The sequence below is a fragment of the Tympanuchus pallidicinctus genome, unplaced genomic scaffold (assembly GCF_026119805.1).
Source record: "Tympanuchus pallidicinctus isolate F22 unplaced genomic scaffold, pur_lepc_1.0 scaffold6, whole genome shotgun sequence".
Lineage (NCBI taxonomy): Eukaryota > Metazoa > Chordata > Aves > Galliformes > Phasianidae > Tympanuchus > Tympanuchus pallidicinctus.
In genome coordinates, this window is record NW_026294780.1 from 44,524,857 (window position 1) to 44,549,531 (window position 24,675).

Sequence of the window (24,675 nt, forward strand, 5' to 3'; positions counted from 1 at the left end):
AAAAAAATCCCCAGTGTCCAGGAAATGTTGCACGCATTATCTGAGCTAGATGAAAAATTGTCATCTAGTAAAAGAATGCGCTGTTAGGGTAGGCAGACTGGTTTGTGTGGTCCCCCTAGTTTTACCTCTGATCTGTTAGAGCTGGCTGATAAGTTGGTTCATACATCTTTCATAGCTGAATTCCAAAACAGTCAGAAGAAAAATGAATTGAAAACAATGAAAGTCCATTTATCTTTAAGTCATAGCAAAAAGGCTTGGTTCCTAACTCATTTTTAAATAATAAGAAGAATTTTTGAACCCAGAAATGAAGCTTTACTATATTCCTCGGGTAGTTCATTTCAGTTGATGAAGTACTTAATGCTTGAAAAGCCGTGTGACCTGTGACAATCTGAATTATTTTTATGAGGTGTTTATCTCCCTATAGGCCAGCTTGCCACAGGCAGGCTGAAGGACAAGGTTTCACTGGGACATGCTTGTTAGCCTTTCATTGGAGCTTGTTATACCAGCAGGTGTTGTGCTGGCACAGCCCTCTGACTTCTGAGCTGAGTGCAGGTAGAATAAGCCCTTGTCTGCTGTTTTCATCTAAGTGTCAGAGTCCAGGAAAACCTGTAGTTTCTAAGGTTTCTGAAGCATTTACTGCTGATAAAGCGTGCCAGCTGTTGTGGTTTATGTTGGAAGTTTCTGTGACAAGAAAGAAGATTTGATAGAGGTTTTGCAAACAGCAAAAACTGCTGCAGTTGAGTTATTCTTTACTTAATGCACCCCCAGCAATATAGTTTCCATGATTTCTTCAGACCTAATGTACTTTTAAGTCTGTAACTGCAGATATAATTTGAGAGCTATTGGAAGCCTAAAGCCATTGGTGTGGAAGAACAGCTTTAGCATTTTGTCTACACATTTTCATTTAGTTCTGTTCTACCTCCGCTTGCTTCAACTTCTCTTTGGCTCTGACACAATGTAGTGTCCTCTGTTAGAAGCTAAAGACAGCAATAGAATAAAATGTATTTATTTTTCTCATGTCACATAAATAAAAGGTATTTCATGAGTTGGTTTACTTCTCCCTTCCTTTTCTATTGGAACTGGAGTTCTAGAACTCGGAAAGAAAGCGCATACATCATTATTCATCTTCTCCAAGCTGTCTGTATTAAGTGCCTGTAGTGAATTTCCCAGTGATGTTTGGTTGTCAAACAAGCCTATGCCAGAACTGTATGTTTTGCTGGTACATTTAGGATAACAGCTTATTATTTAACTTAAGATGACATATTTGACGTGATGCTTTTTTTTTACACACTTTGCTAGGAGACTGCAGTTGAGTTGATCTTGGATGCAGAGGCAAAGTTACAGACATGGCTTAAGATCCCTGCTGCCATGAATTGGGTATCTGTTTCTGAGTTACTTAGTTTATAATCTGTTTGTTTCCTTGGATCTGCTGATAGTCTTAAGTAGCCTGTTTTTAAACCAGATCTGCAGATGAGTTTGTGATAAATCGGAATTTTTTTGTGTAAGCAAAAGGGTCTCAAATGATGAAAACTACATTTCAGTGTTTAGAGAACATAGTTGGAAAGCAGCAGTTGTAGTTGTATTTCCTGCTGTTACCATGTCCTGCCTTTAGGTACCATTCAGCTATCACTGCACAGATACGACGAGCATTGTCTTTGCAATATTACCCTTTCCCAGTAAGAGGCAGTTTCTATATAGTGAAAATAGTGAACCTACAAAAAAAACCAACCGCATGGTATTTGTATGTTCACTTAGATTGTTTGTATTAGTTTCCAGCTCCATTTATATAAGTGGGATCAGTTCCATTGCATACACATTTTTGTCTTCTCAATGTTATTGTTTATGTATAAAAATCTTTGTTCTACGTTACACCAGAACCATACAGCCATGTCTACATCTTTTTTTTTTCTTGCTACAGTTGGAAAGCTTTAAAACAATTTCCTAGACCGTCCTCACTTACTCTGCATTGGTGCAGCTAGCAGGATGATTTGGGAATGTGCAAATTAGATTGCTGTCAGAGGAAATAAAACTAGGAATTCCATTCCAGACGAGTACCAGATGCACACTAACCTCTAATGATAAAATGGCAAAAACAACGTTTGATCCTTCAGGCAGCTTTCTGTCATGGGCACAGTTCAAGTATTTATACCAGGGCATGGGACTAGAGCTACCCAGGCATAATTCTGTTAAGCTCAAACAGTGGATGTCAAAGCAGCTTGGCACCAAGTGCTTTGATCTTCTGGTCTGTTCCTATTGCCCCAGATTACTCACTGGTGTACATGTACATGTTCCACCCAACTCCAAATACCAAAGTGAAAATATTAAGTGAAAACCTAGAGCATAAGGTTGCTTTGTTCCCTGTTTTTGAGTGTAGTCATGATATTCTAGATTCCTTCCTTACTGTCCTAATTTGCTGGATGAACATTTCATCCAGAAGCTTCCCTTGCAGTCCTCATATGGCATTGTTTTGCAGCGTCTTACTAGGAACTGGAGAGCAGTGTATTCATTGGGATCCCAGGTGCTGAGGCTGTTAACCCCACAATGCATGTGAGACAAATCATGCCAGGACCATCTCTGGGTATTACCAACAGTCATATTTATTTGTAAATTTGTAAATTCACTACTAGCAATACAAACTTGTAGAGAGGGTCACAATGGCAGTGTTTTCTATCTGTGGCGTGCTTCAGTGAGTGACCCCATTACTAACCCTTATCTAGGGATGATCATTTTCTGCTTCAGTACTTCTACAGTATCTGTCTTTACCTGTGTGAGACACCTTCTCACTTATGCTATGTGTACTGTACACAGAAATCCTCAGCTCCCTGCATCTTACATGTCTGCATTTACCCTCATGATAAGATTGAACCTCTGGCAGCATAGCTCAGGGCAGAAGGCTCTTCTGGCACATCTCTTGTTTGCCAGGGAGATTTTTATGCAGCAAACAGAGGCTGCCATCTTTTTTTTTTTCACAGAGTCAGGATGCAAGATAATTTAACAGAGAAAAAAACAACTTACTTTAAACTACATTGTGTTCTAAAGGAGTGAGAGGGCTGACTGCTATCCTGCTAGGTATTTTTTGCTTTAACAGCTCGGTGCAGACTGAGGCTGCTACATACTGACAAGAAGTATCCCACATTAACAGTGGAGGACTGTGTTGGGCTTGTAGCAAAGACCAGGCACTGTTATGCCTTTTTCTCTCCACTTACGCTGTGTGAAGTCCATCTGTCTATCAGTTGACTTGCAGGGAGCCATCTACTTGTTACACTGTAGAACAAACCCTAGCAGCAGTGTAGCATACACTGTGCACGAATGAGGATGGAAACAGGGCACTGGGGACAAGCTAGGTTAATGCCAGGAGTATATCTAGTTGTTTGTAAGGCCTTATTCCAGGCTGGATGTGGCTCTGGGCAGCCTGGTCTGGTGGTTGGTGACCCTGCACATAGCAGGGGGATTGAAACTAAATGATCATTGTGGTCATTTTCAATCCAGACCATTCTGTGATTCTGTGATTATTGCTTTATTCACTCTTTGCTCGTTACTAAGCTCTTGTCCTTGTGCACGGTCTCTCACTGTACAGGTTATTGAGGATAACGGTGTTCGAAGGGTTGTGGTGGTTCCCCAGGCTCCAGAATTTCATCCTGGTGGTCACGCAGTGATACACAGGCCTCCTCATCCTCCACTGCCTGGCTTCCTTCCTCTCCCAGCCATGATCCCTCCTCCACCACGTCATATCTACTCACCAGTGACCGGGGCCGGTGACATGGCGACGCAGTACATTCCACAGTATCACACGTCCCAAATGTATGGGGATCTGGGTATGTAGCTTATAAAGCATTGCAACTTCTGACAAAGGAAATGGTGCTGTACTGGCTTCTGAAATCTGTGATGTAGATGTATGTGCTTTATCATGCAGATAAGACTATATCTTGAATGGGAGCTGTACAAAAACATTTATGAAGATGCCAGTCTTTTTGCTGAAACTTACTATTTCATAAGAAGTTCTTTTCACTTATTTGACTTGTCTGTTCAGTTACCAATTAAATATCCTGATTATTTTTTCTGTGCAGCATTATATGTAGGACTGACCTTTTCCAAAGCCATGTTCTCACTTAGTCTCTCGGTAGGGCTGCAGCAATGCCTCAGTTTAGCCTGTACAGATCCAGTGTACTGACATGTTAGCCATGCTATCTTCAGTTGCCCTGTTCTTCAGAGGTTTCTGGTTTTCCTGTTGATTTCTGCAGAAACACGATTAAAGCAATAGAGGTCTCGTTGCGTTCTCAAAATTAAAACTTCTGTATTTTTTGTATTCAGCATTAGAGCAAGTTTCCTACCTTGTAATCAAGTACTTATAGGAGGAGGACTGTGTTAACTTTATTCTGCACCTTACAGCTCACAAAAGAATATAGAAACATTTTAATTTTTAAGTGGAAAAATGGAGAATGAAAGATTATGCTTTTTCCTCTAACAGGTCATTAAGATCCAATTACTGTGCATAATTTTACTTGCTGGACAGCTCAGTTTTATGGTAGGAATATAGATGTAATTTTGCACACAAGCATACGCTTAACTCGCGTGGCATTTTTAAATTGATTTTTGATTACATTGTGTTGTGATTTATTTGCTTGTTTAACTTTCATTTAGATACCCTGCCTGCACATGGAAGAGCCAACTTTAGAGATGAAAGGTCTAGTAAAACATATGAAAGGTTACAAAAAAAATTAAAAGACCGGCATGGAACTCAGAAGGATAAATTAAATAGTCCTCCATCATCTCCTCAGAAATGTCCTTCTCCTACAAGTGAACCTAATGGACTTACAAAAGGACAGGACACAGCTGGTATAAGCACAGGTTCTACCAAAAGCAAGTCAGTGGGTAAAGGAAAAAGCAATTCTCAGACAGACATAGAAGTAGAAGGTAAGTGTTAATAAAATATATATGTAGCATATACTTTTAAAGTATTTTTTGTGTATGTATACATATATATATTGCTATATATACTAGTCCAGTGACTGGCTGAGCACATAATTTGTAAGTTCAACACCATGCTTTGACAGTCTTGGGTGGTAGCCTATAACTGCACTGACTTACATGGAATGGAGTTAAGAGTGAGCAGTCTGCTCCTCTTGTTGAAACGATGTACCTAAAAGAGCAAAACTACTGCTGTGCAAGTCTCTGTGTAGATTTGGGCACTGGGCAGATTTTATTAGTTATACCTCTTAATTCTGTGTAAATAAAAGTCTTGTGTTCTGCTGCCAAAGTTACTGTTGCTTTAGCTTTGAGGAGCAACTGAATACTGATGGCCTGTCTGATACTGCAGAGAACGTGGAAAGAACCATAAATGTGATCAGGAGATCTACACTGAACTTGTTAAAGGAGGAATATTTTATGGAAAAAGAATTGTTGTTCTATGAAATTCACATGATGTGTGTCTCTACCACCTCATTATAGGAGGACTTTTGTAGAAAAATAGTCTTCACACTTGTCCATGTGACTTCATATTTTTCTTACGTAGTGCATTTATTATTAAAACAGACTTTGCCAAGGCAAGGTGGCAAAATACGCTGCTCACATACATCATAAACATTTTGTCAACAATTTTTTGCAAACATTGATTTGAAAGATGGAAATGCCCATTTTCCAGGTTGTTTTGTTTCTGATTTAACAAGGCTTTTTGGAAAATGATGTACTGTAACTTAGACTTGTTCTAAAGAAGCAGAAATTGGAAATGTGATCAGTTTCAACAGCATAAGGGAATATAAAGTTGCAAATGGTTTAAACCTGATTTTTTTTAAAAGATTTTTTTAACATTTGTTTTCCTTTTTAAAAAAAAACCTCTTTAGTTTAATGGAGGCTTTTAAGTGCATTAAAAGTGTCTGTCTGCTCCTCCAAAGTAGCACGTGTAGTATGTGCACTTATTACTATTGAGATGATCATATTTTTGTACATTGCAAGAGAAAGCACATACAGACATTTTCTACAGACTTACTCAGTGCTCTGTAAAATTCAGATATGCCTTCAGCTGAAGCAGAACACCTTAAGTCTTTTCACTGGGGTGTAGCTGATGGTTCAGCTGAGGTTTATCACTCTGTAGTTGATGGAGGCCAACAGCATTACCAGCAGCCCTCCAGGTGATGAACAGTAAGATATTTTAAACTACTGTAACTTGTCTCTATCCAAACAGAAATCTGCAGGAAGTATGTCAGCCATGAGGTTAAATTCTCCAGAGCAGTAGTTTCAAGTTATACACTGGTAAAAGATAACCATCTTTTCTGTATTCTTTTAAATTGTAGAACAGATTTAGAATTAAAATGAACAATAACTATGGGAGCTCTTTTAGTTTTATGTTGCCCTAGATGAATGCAAGTTGGTGTGGCTTTGTTTTATGCATACTTGAGTCTATATGCAGTTGTTGAAGAGCTGTTTCAATAGAAAATCACTGAACAATGATTCATGGGTACTTTGTTTGCTTTGATTTTGTTTTTCAAGAAAAGAATGAAGAAACAAAAGCACTTGAAGCACTTCTTTCTAATATAGCCAAGCCAGTGGTAAGTAGTTACAGCTTTCTATAAAATTGGAGTGTGTCTGTTGCAATCTTATACAGTGATACCTCCTTTTCTGCATCCAAATTCAGTTCTTCAGTTCTCAGCATTAATAAAAACTCATTTAACTTTCACTGATTGAAATGTAAATGACCAAAGTTATTTTTAATGTGTTAACATTTATGAAGCCAGAATTGTCTCAATACTTAATATGTGGAATTCTTTTCATTACAGTCATCCCTTAAGTATTCATATGCATAGATAAGATCCCCCTGGAGCCTTCTCTTCTCTAGGCTAAACAGTTCCTCTTGCCCAGTGCTGGGACCAGAGGCAGTGGGCACAAACTGGAGCACAGGAGGTTCTCTCTGAACACCAGGAGCCCTTCTGCATTGGCACAGGCTGCCCAGAGGCTGTGGGGTCTCCTCCTTGGGGATCTCCCAGAGCCACTTGGACATGGCCCTGGGCACCCTGCTCTGGGTGTCCCTGCTGGGACAGGGCTGGAGCAGAGGGACCCAGAGGGCCCTGAAACCCCAAATATTCTGTGGTTCTGTGGTGCTGCGAGAGCTGAGCAGGGATGAATAACTACAGTCCTAAATGCTCAGAGTCCTGCTGTGTCCAGGCGTCAGATTGAGACAATATTTCTTTGCTGCCCCTGTGTCAAATTCTGTAAGAAGGCTGCTACCAGGATGAAGATAGTAGCTGTAACAGTCAAGTTCAAGAGCACTGAACAACAACTCCTTGGAGACCAGAACTGGTGGAGGAGAAATAAGAAGAATTTTTGGAGAGTAAAATGGGACTGGAAAGAAAGTTTATGAAGAATAAGGTGTGAATGGAGAAAGAAAGTGAGGAGCAGATACAGCTCTTGGCAAGGAGTACAGATCCAAAGGACAATCAAGGCTGAGGGATCCTAAAATAGATGAGGAATCTGACTTCAGAAATTGAGTCAAGAAGTGAATAGAATTGTGGGCGTGAACTATTGAAAGGACAGATGGCTTTTCTGTTTGTTATTTTTACAAGCAGATTGATAATGGAAGGGTTGTGGGAGTCTGAATGAGAGTGGAGGGGGTGATGGGCAGTAGCAGGAGGCTGAAACTCCCTAAGAAGGATGAAGATCATAGAGTTGTAGAATAGCTTGGGTTGGAAGGGACCCCAAGGATGATTAAGTTGCAACCCCCCTGCCACAGGCAGGGCCATCAGCCTCCAGATCTGGCATTAGATCAGGCTGCCCAGAGCCCCATCTGACACCTTCAGGAATGGAGCATCCACAGCCTCTCTGGGCAGCCTGTTCCAGCTAAGCTCTATAAAGAGCTTAGATTTGTGAGACAGGGGCACCAGAATTTAAAAAGAAGACTAAAGGGAAGAAGAATGGTATGGAATAAATGAATGAGTACAGATTGGAATGAAGAACCGATGGTTAGGAACAAACTTCAAAAAGTTGCCAAAAAAAAATCAGGAAAGTTTATGGCTGTGAGGAATGAACATAGGTCTGTATCTGCTAGCATTAAGTTTTGCCCAGGACCTGGGATGAAATCCAGCTTTCCTAAACCTCATCATCTTTCTGACAGCAGGAACTTGAGAAATACAGCAGCAGAGGTTTTATTTTGTATCCTGTTATCTCAGTGCCCAGCTGTGCATTTAATCTTCATACATGATACTAAACGCCAGTTGCTATCACTATGTTACATCAAGCAGTGGACACTTGTGCAAGACTTTTGCTTTTGAGTATTACATTTTAGGAAGATATGCATCAAAATAGTGTCAGAAAAATTATATTCTATTTTCAAAGTGAAACAGAGAAGATTTAGTGTTAATGATGGGCCGTTGATTACAATAGCTTTTTTTTTTTTTTTTAACATGGTAACATGCTGTTTTTTTCTGTATGGACCCTGCAATTCATAGTACAAATAGATCTGCTTTGTTAAGGGATCAGGACTGTGCAGGCTGTGTAAAGGGACTGGTGCCTTAGACCCCTTTTGACTGTTGTTGAGAGTCTCTTAGAAAAACACGTGCCTAGTCTAACCACGTCAGAATGGATCAGAAGCAAATTTTACTGCAGGGTTAACTTACTGTAAGATAGTGGTAGCCCTTGGGCACACAAGGCAACAGTGTTCTCAGTAGCCTCACATCATGGGTGTGAGCTGTGACCTTAGCTCCCAAAGAATGTGGATGATGCTTTCTATCCTGACTGAAGTGAAGGGCCTAGTTTTCTAGAAAACATATATGCAGTCTTCTGCCCAGTGGTCAGGGCATACAGGATGCCATCCAAGTCAGGAATGTCAGCAGTGACTGCATTGCCATGGGGAGTGACAGTTGAGCATGCTAGGGCAGTTAGAGTGAGGCAGTGAGAAGTGTATTAAACAAGTGTAACATCAGCAGTGCTGGCAGAGGACATAGAAAAAAAGCAATAGTGTCCCAGTGCGTCTCTGTCTCGTTTCCTTTTGCTTCCTTCCACTCAGAATATTCATCCGTTCATCCCCTATAGGCAAGCAGGACTAGTTTCACTGTTTCATCCCCACCCATGACCCTTCTTGAATTTCACTGCATTCACTGCACAGCTGTGTGCCTGCAAGTGCTCTCTTTGCAGAAGGCCTTTTAGCAGGAGATCACAGGCCTAGGCAGCAGTAATCTGCTATGAGCCAAAGAGCACACAAGCAAAAAGCCAGATTTGCAGCAATCACAGCAGCTTACTGTTTGTGAAGGCCAAGGACAGTTAGGGCTGTGCATAAGTGGAAGGCTAGCCAATGTTGCACCTAGGGGAATGCGATGAGATGAGAGGAAGGGAGATTGTATTCTGTACTCAGGCCTTGCATGATAAGAAGCAAGCCTCCCACAGTTTTTCCAAGGAAATACTGTCCTTGTCTCCCACAAGTGAACAGGGAGATTGTTTTTCTACACCTTCTGATTGTAGTTATCATCAGAAATATTTCTGTAGGTTTTTTTGTTAATGTTTTTCTCTTATATGGGGATTCTTGGTTTTCTTGATGCATCATAAGCTCCTATTTCCTTGTTGAACGTCAGTGCTAGCACAGGGAATACCAGGTACCAGCTGTGATGGCAGTCAGATGATCAGATGGTCATGCAGGTGCTGCTCAGTGCAGTGTCCACTGCATCATATCCTCCTTTAGGAGACCTGGAGTGTTGGGCTTCCCCATGTCTCAGTGTGCTCCATGGTGAGTTTTTATTTAACTCATCTCTTGTCAGTCCTGTGCATTATGAGGCACATAAGCCTTGCTGCTTCCAGACTCCCATTGGATGTTTTTTTATGAACTATATTGACTCCTCAGCATTCAAGCAGTCTGCACAGCCATCAAGTTCACTAAGCAAGTGGCAAAGGAAGTACAAGAGAAGATGAGGGGAACTGAAAAGACAAAAGCAAAGTGAAGAATAGATATTTAATGAGAAGAAGGGATAGTCACTCGTAGTTTCTGGTTACATAGCATTATAAAGTGCTTGGGAGTACACACATGAGCTACAAAACATAATGTTCTTTTAGAACATGATGCTGTTCACTTACCAGTTAAGTAGCTTGTGCAATCCAGCTGGCACATATTAAAACTGCTCTTTTTTTTTTTTTTTTAAACCAAATGGCACATCTTTAAAAAGGAGATTAACTCATCCAAGTTGGACTTCAAATGAAGACATGCCCACCTCAATTTTCTCGATGTTAGGGTCCAAGTATTACAATCTGCTTTTGAAGAAGCACAGAATGTTCAGAGCTGCAGCCAAAATCAACTGCAGTTGCTTGAATAAGTACACAAAGTAATTAGTAACATGAAGTTTTTCAAATTTACTCCTGGGTGTCTCAGATTGGGCACCTAAGAGTAGTGAATTCTTCTGATTTTAATCTTTGTTCTTCAAAAATACTTTTTCCCTCCACATATCACAGAGATAACTGAAAATATGCTGGTGTTCTGTGCTTGAGAGGTGATGGGATTTTCTGAAACTCTTAGTGATTAGTTCCCATACTAAAGCTCTGGCTAGTGTGAAAAAGTCAAGTATTGGGATATTTCTGATCATCAGGTATAAAGGACAATATCGAATAATTGCTTAATGAAGTAATTAGTAAATGACTGTGACAGCTTGAGCAGTTTTCTCCCAGATCCTCAGGTATATTGCCCTTAAACTTATTTCTTAAGTAGCTCACTCCCCAGTGCTCTTCAGCATTGCTTGGTAGTTAGGTTTGGCTTCTTGCCACTGCTTAGTTTAACACGAGTGTACATCACAGAAAGGAACCAGTATGTGACCACCTGGTTTAAAGTTGACCATCCAGTTTCACTGGGCACCATCAACTGGACCCAGTGCCTTTGCTGCAAGCTGTTGATTTTCTAGTCCAGCTACAATGTTATATGGGGTGGATATGTATTTCTACTTCATGGCAAAAACAAGGTAGAAATAACTGTTGGATGCTTTCTTTCACAACTTTAACTTGTACATCCAGCAGAAATAGAACAGTGCCCGACTTGGAGCTTTCCTAATAGATTTCTTAAAATATCTTCTGTCTTTAATCCTGTTAGCTGTTTTTATTTCATTGAATCTCTTCTCTTATAAATTCTAATAAACTGTAGCTTATTTACAGTGTTTTCCTCCTTTTTCCCTGTATGCACATATGTATATGTGTAGGTACAAAAAAAATTGATAGAAGTTTTTTTTTAATACATACGCTGCTGCTTTTTATGCTTTAAGATATCCTTAATTCCCAATTTATCATAAAATCATAGAATGGCCTGGATTGAAAAGGACCACAGTGCTCATCCAGTTTCAACCCCCTGCTATGTGCAGGGTCACCAACCAGCAGACCAGGCTGCCCAGAGCCACATCCAGCCTGGCCTTGGATGCCTCCAGGGATGGGGCATCCACAGCCTCCTTGGGCAACCTGTTCCAGTGCGTCACCACCCTCTGAGTGAAAAACTTCCTCCTGAATTCTGCAAATACTTTTTACTTTGCATTTCTGTTCATGCTGAATTACGCTGGCTGTTGCATTTTAAACTTTGGGAAATTGGCCACAGCAAAGCTTCATAGCATTGTTTATTCTCATACCCTGTTTACACAAAGTAAAACAACCAGAACAACCTACATGGTCACTGATTTTTAGCTTGGTGCATAACATAGTTTCATTGTGTTATAGTTACTGGGTGCAAAGTTGTCATCTATTGTTTTAGATGTCTTACAGAAGTTCTGTCTGTTTTCAGTTGACTAGCAAATATTTGCCCTGGATGAATAACTTAGGGTAACAACTTTCCTTCCAGAGACTTAAGAACAGGATTACATATTCTTTCTTGCCTTTTGTTGCAGTAAAAGAGATTTCCACTGTGCTCCTTGTTTAATTTCACTAGTTAAGTTCTGTGAGTGGAATGTTGTCTTTGATGTACCAGTGTTGCCTTTGGTGTCCCACTCTCTTAATTCTCTCTAATGAACAGCTGAAACTTGTAATGCTTGAATGTTCCAATAAGACATAATGCCAGCTTTCATTCATACCAACCTGACTTACTCTGTGTAAAAGACTTATACTAGAGTGTACAAAGAGAAATGTGATCTATAAAGTGTATAAGACAGTTTGGCACTAGTAAAGCATTACATCAAGTGTTATAATTCTGGGCAAAGCATCGAAGGTAATAGAACAGAAGTAAATAATCAAAGAGAAGGGTGAAAATGATGAGAGATTCAGACAAGTGAGGGGAGTCTTCAAGTGCGTAAGAAAATTGCTGAAAGGAAGGGGAGATCTGATGTTCAAATCCAGCAGCTAGGGCAAGTAGATTTAACTGATAGAAAAAGAGATACTACCTGGAAATTAGGAATGAAGTTTATCTGATGCCAGTAACCCAGTTTCTCTGTTTCAATCTTAAAGTTGACTCATTTGGGTTAAGAGCACCATTTGTGAGAATGGTATTTTGATTCTCGGACTCTGGTAAAAGATTTCCAAAAGCAACTATTCAAAATATATCTTTTTACATATATAATTATATGGCAGTGATACTGTGAAATTAGTCATTTCGTGTGATGTGTTGCCAGTTCTTTTGAAATGATTGGGAATAGTAGGCAGGTGCAGCACACAAACTGCATCCTGGGCATCCTGTTCCTGTGCCGAACCTCTGTAGCCCACTAGGTGGCATTCGTTACTTTGCAATCAGCCCTAGGGTAACAAGTTTTCTCGTTTCCAGCTTGATTTCACAGAATCACAGAAAGATTAAGGTTGGAAAAGACCTCTAAGATCATCTAGTCCAACCATTAGCCCGTTCCCACCATGCCCACTATGTCCCTCCGTACCACATCTGCATTTCGTCTGTAAAAGCTAATCAGTAGCTCATACATCAGTATAAATACTCTGATTTGCTAATGATGCATAGTTCTCTTCTCTTCTCTTTATACACAGTAGCATTTAAGTGGCAGAAGTCTCAAAAATTATATTTCTCCAGGTGTCAGACATTCAGGCAAGAACAGCACTGCTTATGTGGTCACCTCCATCCATTGATGTCGGAGAAGACACTGACAAGAGTAACATACCAGGGGTTTATACTTACGAAGTGATGATTTCAAATACCGGGAAAGATGGAAAATACAAAACTGTATATATGTAGGTGTTCATTTTCTTTATTTTGTTGCTGCTGCATTTAATTGTGTGGCTTAAAATCTCATTCAAACCTGCTTGTTGTTTGGAGATTTAAGTAATTAGCAGCTTGGTGCAACATCTCTTTTTGAAACAAGGTCTTTTGTCAGTTGAAATGGCTGTTTCATTACCAAAGTCTATATTAATAATTAGAATATGAAGACCGTTAGATGTTGAGCTTGTTTTAATATTGCTTAGCTGTACTGACATCAGCTACAGCAGAAATCACAGCTTTTCAAGTAGTAAAGTACACAAATAGTGACAGATGCGAATTTTGCATGTGTTTATTTATTCCTGTACTTGTCTCTCCTCCCAATAAGGGTATTCCTCCTTTCTGCTTGGCAAGAGACTGTTACTTTATGAAATAAAGTAGAGTCTCACATAACACAACTCTAGCAGCATTGAAACAAGCTAAATTCTCAAGCTGTTTAATTTGTAATACAGTGGTTTTTAATTGTGTTTTTTTTTCCCTGCAATTTGAAGAAATTTAGCAGTAAAATTAATCATTAAAGATATAGAGCTATCTAATAATGACAAATCTTTGTATTTAGTGAGTTTATATTAGTCATCTTAGGAGCAGCTCATGAATCACAAGTTGAATATCCCTGCCTTAGAAACTAGACGAAAACAGCTTTTCAAACCTCGGCTGATTCAGTAAAAGCAGAGTAATAGATGTTTCATAGGTGCCTTTTCTGCTTACTAGGCTCTAAAAAGTAGGTGTATGCAATCATATACAGTTTTAGGTAATCATGTTTGTAAGGCTGAAGAGTTATAAATATCCACGTTTCTGCAGGTCCCAATTCTTTTATACCTTTTTTCTAATAACATACACATGCACACACTCCAGCATGTCAGCTGCTACAACTGAGTAAGGAAGAAGGTGATTCTTATTTAAAAACAAAAAAGGCAAAAACAAAACAAAACAAAAAAAAAACAGAAACAAAGCAAGGGAAGCCTGTAAGATTGCAAGGTTGAAGTGTCTTCATTTTAGCACACTTAGCAACAGAAACAATCTATTGACAAATATGTTCCTTACAAGGAATGTTAGGTAGATGGGTTAGATATGTGCCTTTAATAAATGCATGTGATTCTAAAATGATCTCTTTAACAAAATCATACTTCTTTTCAGTGGAGAAGAAAATAAAGTTACTGTAAGTGATCTCAGGCCAGCAACCGATTACCATGCAAAGTGAGTATCTTCCTTTTCTGGTAACTAAATTCAGTGGGAACATTTCAAAAGTTTCACTGTACATCATCTGTACATTTGATTGCAAAAGCCTTCAGAAATTGTCTCTATTTTGGTACCCCCCCTTTGAGTCACAGTGGTAGTTGAAATACTGCCATTTTTAAGTCAGCCTTTTTTGTTTCATTCATCACATAAACAGTTTTGGAAAACATTTTTTGCTACATCAGCCAATATCTGTGCTCGTCACTTCATGCCAATGCAGTGATCTTTGTATTTCCTTTGAGCCATGCACCAGTGGTGCTTCTTTTATGCCATTTCACAAGTACTAGAGGTGCCTTGCACAAGAATGTTCTTCCTACTGGCTGCTTCATGCCACTTTCTCCTTGTTCCAGCAGGCCAGTCTGGAAAATCCCAAGACTTTTGTGCTCAGAAGCCATTTAGAGGCAGTTGGTAGGAAGAAAAGGGTGCATAAGGATGTGAGTCAGAAATGTGCCTCTTTCCACGTGCAATGGGGAGGAGAAGGATTTCAGTTATGGAGTGATTCCCATTTGCTCAAAAGGGAGTGCTAAGTTCTGGGTCCTCAGTGTGAGGGACTCTGCACCTTCTAGTGCCTTTTCCAGGGTTTTGTCCATTACCACACTGAAAGCCAAACAAGGCTTTCTGTTAATCCCACCCTTCTCGTTTATGGTGTGCCACTGTGTTCAGGAGAAGGATGAGTGGTAAATTGACTAGACTCTTTTATATGCAACTGTTTCTCTGTGATTTTGTTACTATTTTTATTAATGTTTAAGCTCTTTATCCAATTACATTTAAGTTGAAAATGCGTGGAGCTTAGAGGTGATAGTCCAGGACATTTTTTCCCTGTGAATGTCCTTTTCTACCAGGTTGTGTTCAGATTCCAGATTTGATTTTATTTGTTTCTGGTCGTTAGAGGATTCACGTGATTAGATGACTTAGCCATCTAAGTTCTTCCTGAAGTAGTAATTAGAATTCTGCCAGTCTGAACATTACCAAAAAGGAAGATGAGAAAGATTGAACTATGAAGATTATGGACAAATTTGGTATCTGCCACTGTTTTTAAAGACAAATAACTTTGTGTGCAGTGTTAGTCACTGCTAGATGTTTTGGTCTCCATGCTCATGCATTCTGCAGTGTCACATTTCCCATGACTTGCTGCTTGTGCTTCATAAGCAAGTGACACAGGTCTCACACGTTACAGTGATCAGAGGAAAGGATTTTTTTGTTTGTTGGTTTGGTTTTTTGTTTTTGTATTTCAAAGAAACAAATGAATTAGAAGAAAGTAATGTGTGGATTCACCCAAGGAAGAAACAAGGCATAGCTATGCAGCTGTTAGGAAAAGGAGGAGGGTGGGAGAAGACCAGGAAATAATCTTTTATTTCATTTTGGAGAAGGGCTGTGAGCAAAGCAAACCATTCCTCTTTGAGGCAGAGGCAACAATTCATTCTTCAGAAATACAAGAAGAGCTTGTGCAGAGCCTTCCTAAAGGAAAGGACGGAGTGAAACAACTCAGTAAGCTCTGCTAAATGCAAAAGATAGTCTGAAAGTACCTTAACAGCTTCATTGTGCCTATCTCACAAAAGCACTTGCAGAATAATTATCTGTATTATCAGTTCAAACAGCAGATAACAAGCCTGCAAGATGTTACCATCATTTCCTTATCAAAGTGCAGCAAACAGTGAGCATATTTCAAATATAATTGTGAAGATCCAAAGTAAAGGAGTCTTCTTTTACATTACTTCTGTCAACCAAGATGTTTACATCAGTTAAATTACATATATATATAAAAGAAATCTATTACGTAAGGAGATAGAAGGCAGTGACGTAATTCTGAATACTCAGTTTTCTTTGGAAATTTTATACACAGATTTTGAAGTAAAACATTTCTGACTCTTTTTCACACTTAGGGTCCAAGTGGAATGCAATTGTATAAAGGGGAGTCCTTCAGAAGCAGAGAGTTTTACCACAATGAGTTGTGAACCTGACGCTCCAAATCTGCCCAGGATAACTAATCGGACCAAAAATTCTCTTACTTTGCAGTGGAAGGTAAGAACTGCTGAAGACCTTTAAAGCAGGCACATACAACTCTTCATCAGTTTCAGATTTGTGAATAAAATGCCAGTTTGTTGAAACAGAATTTTTTTGCCAGTCATAACTACTTTCAATCACTGTTCTGGGTCTTAGGTATGTATATCAGATTAAATGCAGACTTCATTAAAGAGAAAAAACTTCCCAGAAAAGCCAGGAGCCTTTGTAATTAAAGTTAATGAGTTTGAACAAGAGACACTGGTTTGTGTTCTGGTCTCCTCTTTTATGAAGAACCAATTTCTCCCTCTATTACTAAAAATAGACTTATTTGTGCAAATCAAATGGAGTGTCTTGGAAAGACTGAGATTTGAACAGACCTACAGTCTAGCTGCTTAGAAAAGTTCTGTGTATTTTACACTGCTGCCAGAATACTTTATCAAAGTCTAAATGAAGAAAAAGAAAGAAAAAAAAAACATGTTCTGGATGGAAACAGAACAAGGACCATCTTGGCAAGTGAAACAGTCATATAAAGGAAACATCATTTTGCCCCCCACTGGTGGTGACATGAACTGGTACACACGTGGGTCTTTCCTGAAGTGATATTGTGTCCAATTACAGCTCAAGTTTCTGTTTTTTCTTGTTGCAGGCATCTTGTGATAATGGTTCTAAAATCCACAGTTACCTTTTAGAATGGGATGAAGTAAGCAATTTATTCTAATTTTCTTTTTGTGGTTTTCAAAAGTGGCTGTATGTGACTGTGCACATCAGGTTGTGTCACAACGATGGCTTATGTAGGCACATGAGAAACAAGTCCTGCAGCAAGCGTGAAATCCTGGTTACTGCCCAATTTTCTTCTTAGGATATGTAAAATGTCAGATATTTCTTAGTTACATGATTCTGCCACTTTTATGGTGGTTTTTTAGCCAATACTTCTCTCAAGAGTAGACAATAAATGATCACTTTACTATAACAGCCTTTCATTGGTATAAAAGGGCTGGGTCAGCTCTGTCCCCATGAACATCTGCAGCTCCTACCCAGAAGCTTTCCCAAGAGGGAGACTGCTGAGCTGTATTGTACTGCTTTCTCCTTCCAGCCCCTTGGAGCTGGGAAATGGAACACAATTTTAAAAGACTCTAATTTCATACATATGCAAAAGTTTTATATAAAGTCTCACTGTGTGAGGGATTTTTTAGTCATCTACACTACAAAAAATGAGTTTACTTCACTTATGTGTGTTGCTTTAATTGATGGACACATATTTAATAGGGTGAATAATGTGATTAATTTATTTCTTTTTAGGGAAAAGGAAATGGAGAGTTTTGCCAGTGTTATTATGGCCAACAGAAGCAGTATAGGATTACTAAACTATCACCAGCAATGGGGTACACCTTTAGACTAGCAGCCAAAAATGACATGGGGATGAGGTAAATATTACTGTTGTATACATAAATACAGAATGCATTTGCATGCATATGTGTGCTTGCTTTGGAGAAAATATGATGGCATTTAAAGAAACAAGAGTTCTGTCCTACTAGGATTTTCATAGTTAATTTACCATATGTGATTGGATTATTCAGTTTGCAGCTTACACGTGTACTGTGAATCCCTTGACCTTGCTTGAGCAAGGGAGGTTGGACAAGGTGACCTCTGGAAATCCTTTCTAACTTCAGCTGTTTGGTGATTCCTGGCATCATCTGTTTTGTTCAGGCATTATGGCTGTGTTATTACTGCCATAACATTTGTACATACTTGGCATCTAAGTGCTACAGATCTCAGCCCCCCTTAGAAGCAGCTATAGTTCAGCTACTCCTACCACTCACCCTAATTTCTCAAACTGCCTTCTATAACCTTCATACACTACCTTTGTACATAGAGTGGTAGCACAAGTGTGGCACACACAGCCTAGCTGCTATCACATGGAATCAGCTCAGGCTATGCTAGCTTTTAGTTTTAGTGTTTGTAGACTCACACTGACCTCCTCAGAAGGTTACTACCTTGAACTTGCTCCTTACTGCTCTGATTTGCAGTAGAACTTTTCTCTAAGCACTGCTTTGCACTGACTCACAGATTCAATGAAATTGTGACTGTTGTGTCTGATGTAATACACACTTCTACTGAAATGTTGGTGGCTGTCATAAAAGATGAGTTACCCTGCCAGAGGGCCAGAATTGAATGGCTTTAGTGCTGCAGTTTGTACTGAAGTTGTGTGAGCAGAGATACCTTTTACTATTCCCTCTGGTGCTCAGACCTAAGGCATTTCTTGAAGCTGGTCTAACAGTTTGCCAGGGTTTGATCAGCCCTCCTTAAATTTAGCACTGTAGTAAAAACAGCATAAAGAGATGTCAGGAATTCTGCTGGAGCAGAGAGTAAGGCCATCGGAACCCGTGCTGCATCGTGTAGGCCTGTCTGTAGGATGCTGTGCTTTGCCCTATCCCATTGCCCGTGTATGTCCTTTTACCTAAGTCAGTTAGTCACAGTTACTGTGGGAAATGGGCAGAATATAATGTTACCATAGTGCTGAATTCTTTTGAGCTTCCAGAGCTTATTATAAATGCTTAGGATATGTGGTTATTATTTTTTATTTCTACTTTTCACAAGTTGCAGAGCACCAAAGTTTGTTTTTAATTTCTGAATGAATGACATCTGACTACAGCAGGGAATGTAAGTAAGAACTCAAAAATGCAAAGCAAGAGTAACATGTTGTCAGGTTATGCTTACACTGCTGGATGCATTAGCTCTTAGTAATGATTTTTTTGGTCCTCTGGTGAAGTGATAATGCTGTCAGGACCAGTGCTCATTATCCCTAGAGAAGGCTGCCTGTGTCTACACCGTGTCCTAGCACTTGGACCTTTAGATCCTATGAGATATAAAATCAAGGATTCTCTAGCTGTGAGCGTACAATTGCCTTTTTTATTTTTAATCAGTGTTTGAAATATTTTTAGCATTGTGCTACAGCTGACCAGAGTGGTGTTTTTGTAACACGGATTGCGTGTTGTGCATCCTTCAGTTGGCACAAGGGAGTGCTGGAGGGAGCAGTGCCTGCTTGGACAGCATCAAAGCACAGTTTAAAACCAGGGAGCCAGACCCAAGGGTGTAATTCATGCTGGATAGAAGAAATCTTTTGCAGGCTGAATACGTGGAAGTTACAGCTGCCTCAGGAGGTCTCAGATGCTGGGAGGCTTTGGAGAGTACCCAGAGAATGTGTTGCGTTCTGCATCCGTTCTTACGTCTTTCCTTAGGCTCCTGCGTTGGGCCACTGGCAATGGACTGTATAATGGGCTAAATTGACTTTCAGAGTGCTCCAGCAGAGTCTTTCTTATGTTACTGCCTTCTGGAAAATGTTTCTGGAATGAAGTGTTCTCTGAGTTGCTCCCGGACTTGTCTTGATGAGATTTAAGTGCAGCTGTTCAGAAGAGAAGACAGGGAGTGAGATGACAGTTAAGCAGAGTCTGGTGCTCAAGTTCTCTTCCTGTTTCCCAGTTCCTTCTGATTGTAAAGGTATCCTCTAGGAGAACCCATACACATTAAATAAACACTACTGCTGTGTGATTCCAATGGATTTCAGAGGCTTCAGAGATAAGGCTTTTTAAGGTGATTCAGATTTTTTCTTTCCTTGCATCTACTTGCAAAGTGCTTCAGTAGTTGTTTGTGAGTAGAAACAGGCTTAGCATCTGTCTAGCCTCTCTTCATTCTTTCTTAGCCCAACTATGTAGTGCTGGAACTTTTTTCTCCATGGGTAGATGGTAAGTATCACATCATTTTCATTTCAGAGAATTAATTCCTCATAACTTTTGGCAAGGAAAAAAAGAAAATACTATTCCTCCTGCCTTAAAGCTTTCTCTTCCTTTGCACTTTTCCATTTCCTGCTTCACAGTGTGTTTCACAATCTACATGCCCACACAGACTTTGTGTCTGTTTTGGATGCTGTCAGCATATTTGATAAGGCATTGTCTGTGAGATATTTTTTTAAATGCCCGAAAGAATCCAGAGCAGACCAAAGTTTACAACCTGTGTGATATTATAACATAGTAAAAGAGAAACTAACATCAAGGTGTCTTTGTATTCTGACTTCTAGGAATGTCAGATTTGGACACACAAGGTCTTTAACTGGTTCTGTTATTCAAGCCACACAATGAGTTCAGTTTTCAGGGTTTCTTAATGCTCACTTCAGTGGTGTGTAGCTTTTAGATTAAAGTTATATATTTGACAATTGTTTCATACGGTCTACAAAAAAACTAGACAAGCTCTCAAGCCTACAAGTGTTTCTTCAGATGTGATGTAGAAGCAGCAAATTTCTGAATGAACTCCAGCTGAGAACAATTTGTTTTGTCACCTGTTTGTGTGATACACCCATGTACTGACTTCTGCATGCCTCCATTTCACCCTAGCTCTCTTTCTGTGACTTACCAAAGAGTCATCAGCTGAGGTTAAAAGCTGTGTTCAGAGACTGTCTGGTGTACATTCTACTTTCATGTTGCCAACTGTTAAAGCAACTGAACATTGAATAAAATACTGTTATTTTCTGAATCACTATAGAGACTGGTGCTTCAGAATATACTTGAAGCACATGCATTGGTTGCTGCCTGGGAAGCAAAGAGTAGTTTGAAGCCTTCCCATATATGTTTTTATATTTTCATGTTTTTATTTTGCATTGGCTTTAGCACACTGTTTTGCATAGAGCTCTACTGTTTTACAGAGATGACAATAGTAAAAGCAGAACATTTTGCTTAGCAAAACATTGTAATTATGTCACATGCAGGAATCTTTAAATTATGAGTATGTTAACCTTGTTCAAATTGTTTATAACCAATAGATTTCATGGGCAAGTTGAGTCATCTGCATGTACCAATTTCTGGTTGTGCACATATCCAAAAAACTGTCATAGCTGTGTTTAGTAAGAATGATGTTTTTCTAGGTATCAGTTATTGTGTCTGGTTAGTTTTACATGCTGTCTGTTTTATTATACACAGTGGTTTTAGTGAAGAAGTCCTGTATCATACCTCAGGCACTGCCCCAACTACACCAGCAAGTCCTTTGCTGATTAATGCTGGAGTTACTTGGTTATCCCTACAGTGGACAAAACCCTCAGGAACACCGTCAGATGAAGGAATTTCATATATACTAGAGATGGAGGACGAGAACTCAGTAAGTTTAAAGTATTTACTCTCAGTTTAAGAAAGAGACTATAGTGTGTGTTTGATACATCATTGTATTGAAGTGCAACAGTGATTATTTTTGCTAGAATATTCTACAGGGAACTGTGTTTTCTGAAATGAAACTAAAGAGTTGTCACTGCAGCGACCACCTCACGTAGCTTTCTCCTTTCCATTGCAGCAGTAATTGTCATTAGTATTAAATCCCCATCCTGCAGAATAATGGACTACTTTTAACTTTGTAGTTTTGCTCGTGAAAGTTCAGCTCTGTACAAATGGGTCAAAGTAATTGCATGATGAAGTGCAATCCCTTTAGACGTTATTTCAGCATAAGCACCTTTGTTCTACCACTGGAAAATGTTAGGTGTAATTTCTCCTGACACTCTGCACTTTTCTTTATTTTTCTTTTCTCCTGGAGAACGATTAATTCATTTCCTCCCTCACCCCACCCTTATTTTTATACTTGGCTTTCATATACAGCACATACACGTGGTAGAAATAAAATATCTTGTGTTTACACAATGATGTTACACTTAATTACTTTGTCAGAGGAACATAAAACAATTACACTCTAAGATGCAGTAATTTATTTATATGAACGATATTATAGAATCTGGTTGACAGACGTAATGTTTCAAGTAATCCCCTTTGATTCTGCAGGGATATGGTTTCAAGCCAAAATACGATGGCGACGATCTTACCTACACAGTGAAGAATTTGAGGCGTAGTACGAAATACAAGTTTAGGGTAAGATTTTTCACATATGTGGGTTTTGGATGGCTTCCTCTGGCTGTTTGGGTCTCTTGGAACTTGAGGTTTGACTTGTTGACTTAAGGGAAACTAAATTTGAAGGGAAACCGGTCTCCTAAAACTATCATCTCATTGCTTTATTGGTCATCTCTGTAGAAGTTTATGAACCTCTGAAAGGGCATAGCACCATTGCAGGCATCTTGAAATGTGTCATTCTTGCTCATTACTCCACGTTTGTAACAGCTGCGGAGCTTTTTGGTTGCTTTTTTGCTTCTCTGTCACACAGGTACTATTACTTAGTTCTTTGGTAGATAGAAAACATATCAAACTCTTAGGATAAGGAGCAAGTTTGATTTTATTTTTTTTAATGTATCAGTGCTATGCAGTGATTGAACCCAAGTGAGTAAATCACTCATATTACACAGAATCACAGAATTAAGGGGTTGGAAGGGACCTACAAAGATCATGGAGTCCAGCCCCCCGGCCAAAGCAGGTTCCCTACAGCAGGTCGCACAGGTAGGTGTCCAGGAGGGTCTTGGACATCTCCAGAGAAGGAGACTCCACCACCTCCCTGGGCAGCCTGTTCCAGTGCTCCGTCACCTCACTGTAAAGAAGTTCTTGTGCACATTTGTGCGGAACTTCCTATGCTGCAGTTTCCGGCCGTTTCCCCTTGTTCTGTCTCCATTCACCACTGAAAACAGTCTGGCCTCGCCATTCTGTCCCCCACACCTTAGATATTTGTAGACCTGGATCAGGTCCTCTCTCAGTCTTCTTTTCTCAAGGCTGAACAGACCCAGTTCACTCAGCCTTTCTTCATAGGAGAGATGCTCCAGGCCCCTCACCATCTTTGTGGCCCTAATATTACTGTGATGCTGAGTCCATACCTACGTTTTGAAGGTCTTGACTTACTAGCTCAGGATCGATCAAGTCACGCTTGAACAGTTGCATGGCTTTTGGAGCAAAGCTAATGTGTGTCCCATAGTATGGAGCAGAATCAGAATGGTCTCCAGTCTATTAAGGAAAAAAAACGTCCATAGTTGTGTTCTTGCATACACCTAAATGACTATTTCATAAGCAAGAAGTGGAGCTGCTTAAGAACAGCATCTTTTAGCAATGTGAGAGGGAGAAGTCCGGCACTTGCTGTGTTTGTTTTGAGTCTAAAACTTTAAGTACTCCTTTTGAAATTACAGCAAGTATTTTACAGTTCTGAATATTACTACTTCATAGAATCATAGAATGGCTTGGGTTGGAAAGGACCACAAAGATCATTTCATTTCAACCCCACTGCTCTGTGCAGGGTTGCCAAGCACTAGGCAAGGCTCCCAGAGCAACATCCAGCCTGGCCTTGAATGCCTTCAGACTTTTTCAGAAGTGGAAAAGATTGCAGTATACATTCATCTTAGGGTACATATCCATAATTTAATGCTTATGTGACTTAAATTTTACAGTATATTTTTAAGATGGTGCCACTGTTCAGGTTATACATGTCTTTAAACTGAAAAGCATTATGGTTTTCCTTTGAAAGTAGCCCTGTATGTTAATGGCATACATTATTAGTAAGTACGTGGTTAACTTCAGCATCCCAAGTTTGTCATTAAAATAAAGAACCAACATTTATACTACGGTTTTCATAACAGAACTGCTACCAGAAGTCTGCTCACTTTCACAGGGCATAAAGGAGAAACAAATTGTGCGCTAATCAGGTCTTTAATTTTTATTATACAGGAGAAAGACTTAATTAGTAGTAATATTCCTTAAGGCTTTTGAAAGAAACTTTGTAACCATTGGAAACCTTATTACGATAGGTAAATACCAACTGTCTTTGTAACTTCATTTGTAAGGCAGCAAAAAAACCAGATGATTGTTAATCTTGTAAACTCTATGAGGAGAATGTCTAAGAAGCAGGTTAGCTCACATTTCCTCTTCTCAAGCTGTAGTGACATCACTCCTATCATTTGGATTCTATTTAATTGTTAAATAAATATAAAAGCAAAAAATGTATATATATATATATATATATATATTTAGGTTGCTTAGATTTTTGCTAGGAACAAATTGGAATACATGATAAATTAGCTGCACAACTAGGAAGTAAAGAATAGCAGCAGTTTGTTTTCTTAGAATCACAGACTAGTCCAGGTTGGATGAGACTTTTGGTGGTCATCTGGCAACAATTTGTCTAGAGAGCAGGACTTTCAGTCAAGCTTTTTAACTTTGTTCTATCTCTATTGACCTGAGACTTCAGTATTTCCAGCAAGGGAGATTTTTCTTCCTTGCTGAGCAGCCTGCACTCCTGGTGATTAATTTCTTTTTTTATATCCAGACAGAATTTTCTTTGACACATTTGTGCGCATGCTCTTTTGTCCTGTCATCACATATCCTTGCAAAAAGAGTGTT

General features: G+C 39.4%; 1 protein-coding gene across 5 annotated transcripts in view; it reads left to right on the forward strand.

Moving 5' to 3' along the window:
- Positions 1-24,675, forward strand: part of FNDC3A (fibronectin type III domain containing 3A) — a 114,294-nt gene that overhangs the window by 66,638 nt on the left and 22,981 nt on the right. For all 5 annotated transcript variants that reach the window (XM_052664525.1, XM_052664526.1, XM_052664529.1 and 2 more), the window contains 10 exons: positions 3,578-3,815; positions 4,642-4,914; positions 6,487-6,545; positions 12,953-13,110; positions 14,273-14,332; positions 16,255-16,393; positions 17,022-17,075; positions 17,675-17,799; positions 21,346-21,520; positions 22,189-22,275. In XM_052664525.1, the coding sequence (XP_052520485.1) occupies positions 3,578-3,815; positions 4,642-4,914; positions 6,487-6,545; positions 12,953-13,110; positions 14,273-14,332; positions 16,255-16,393; positions 17,022-17,075; positions 17,675-17,799; positions 21,346-21,520; positions 22,189-22,275 (1,368 nt within the window). The remainder of the gene's footprint in view (positions 1-3,577; positions 3,816-4,641; positions 4,915-6,486; positions 6,546-12,952; positions 13,111-14,272; positions 14,333-16,254; positions 16,394-17,021; positions 17,076-17,674; positions 17,800-21,345; positions 21,521-22,188; positions 22,276-24,675) is intronic.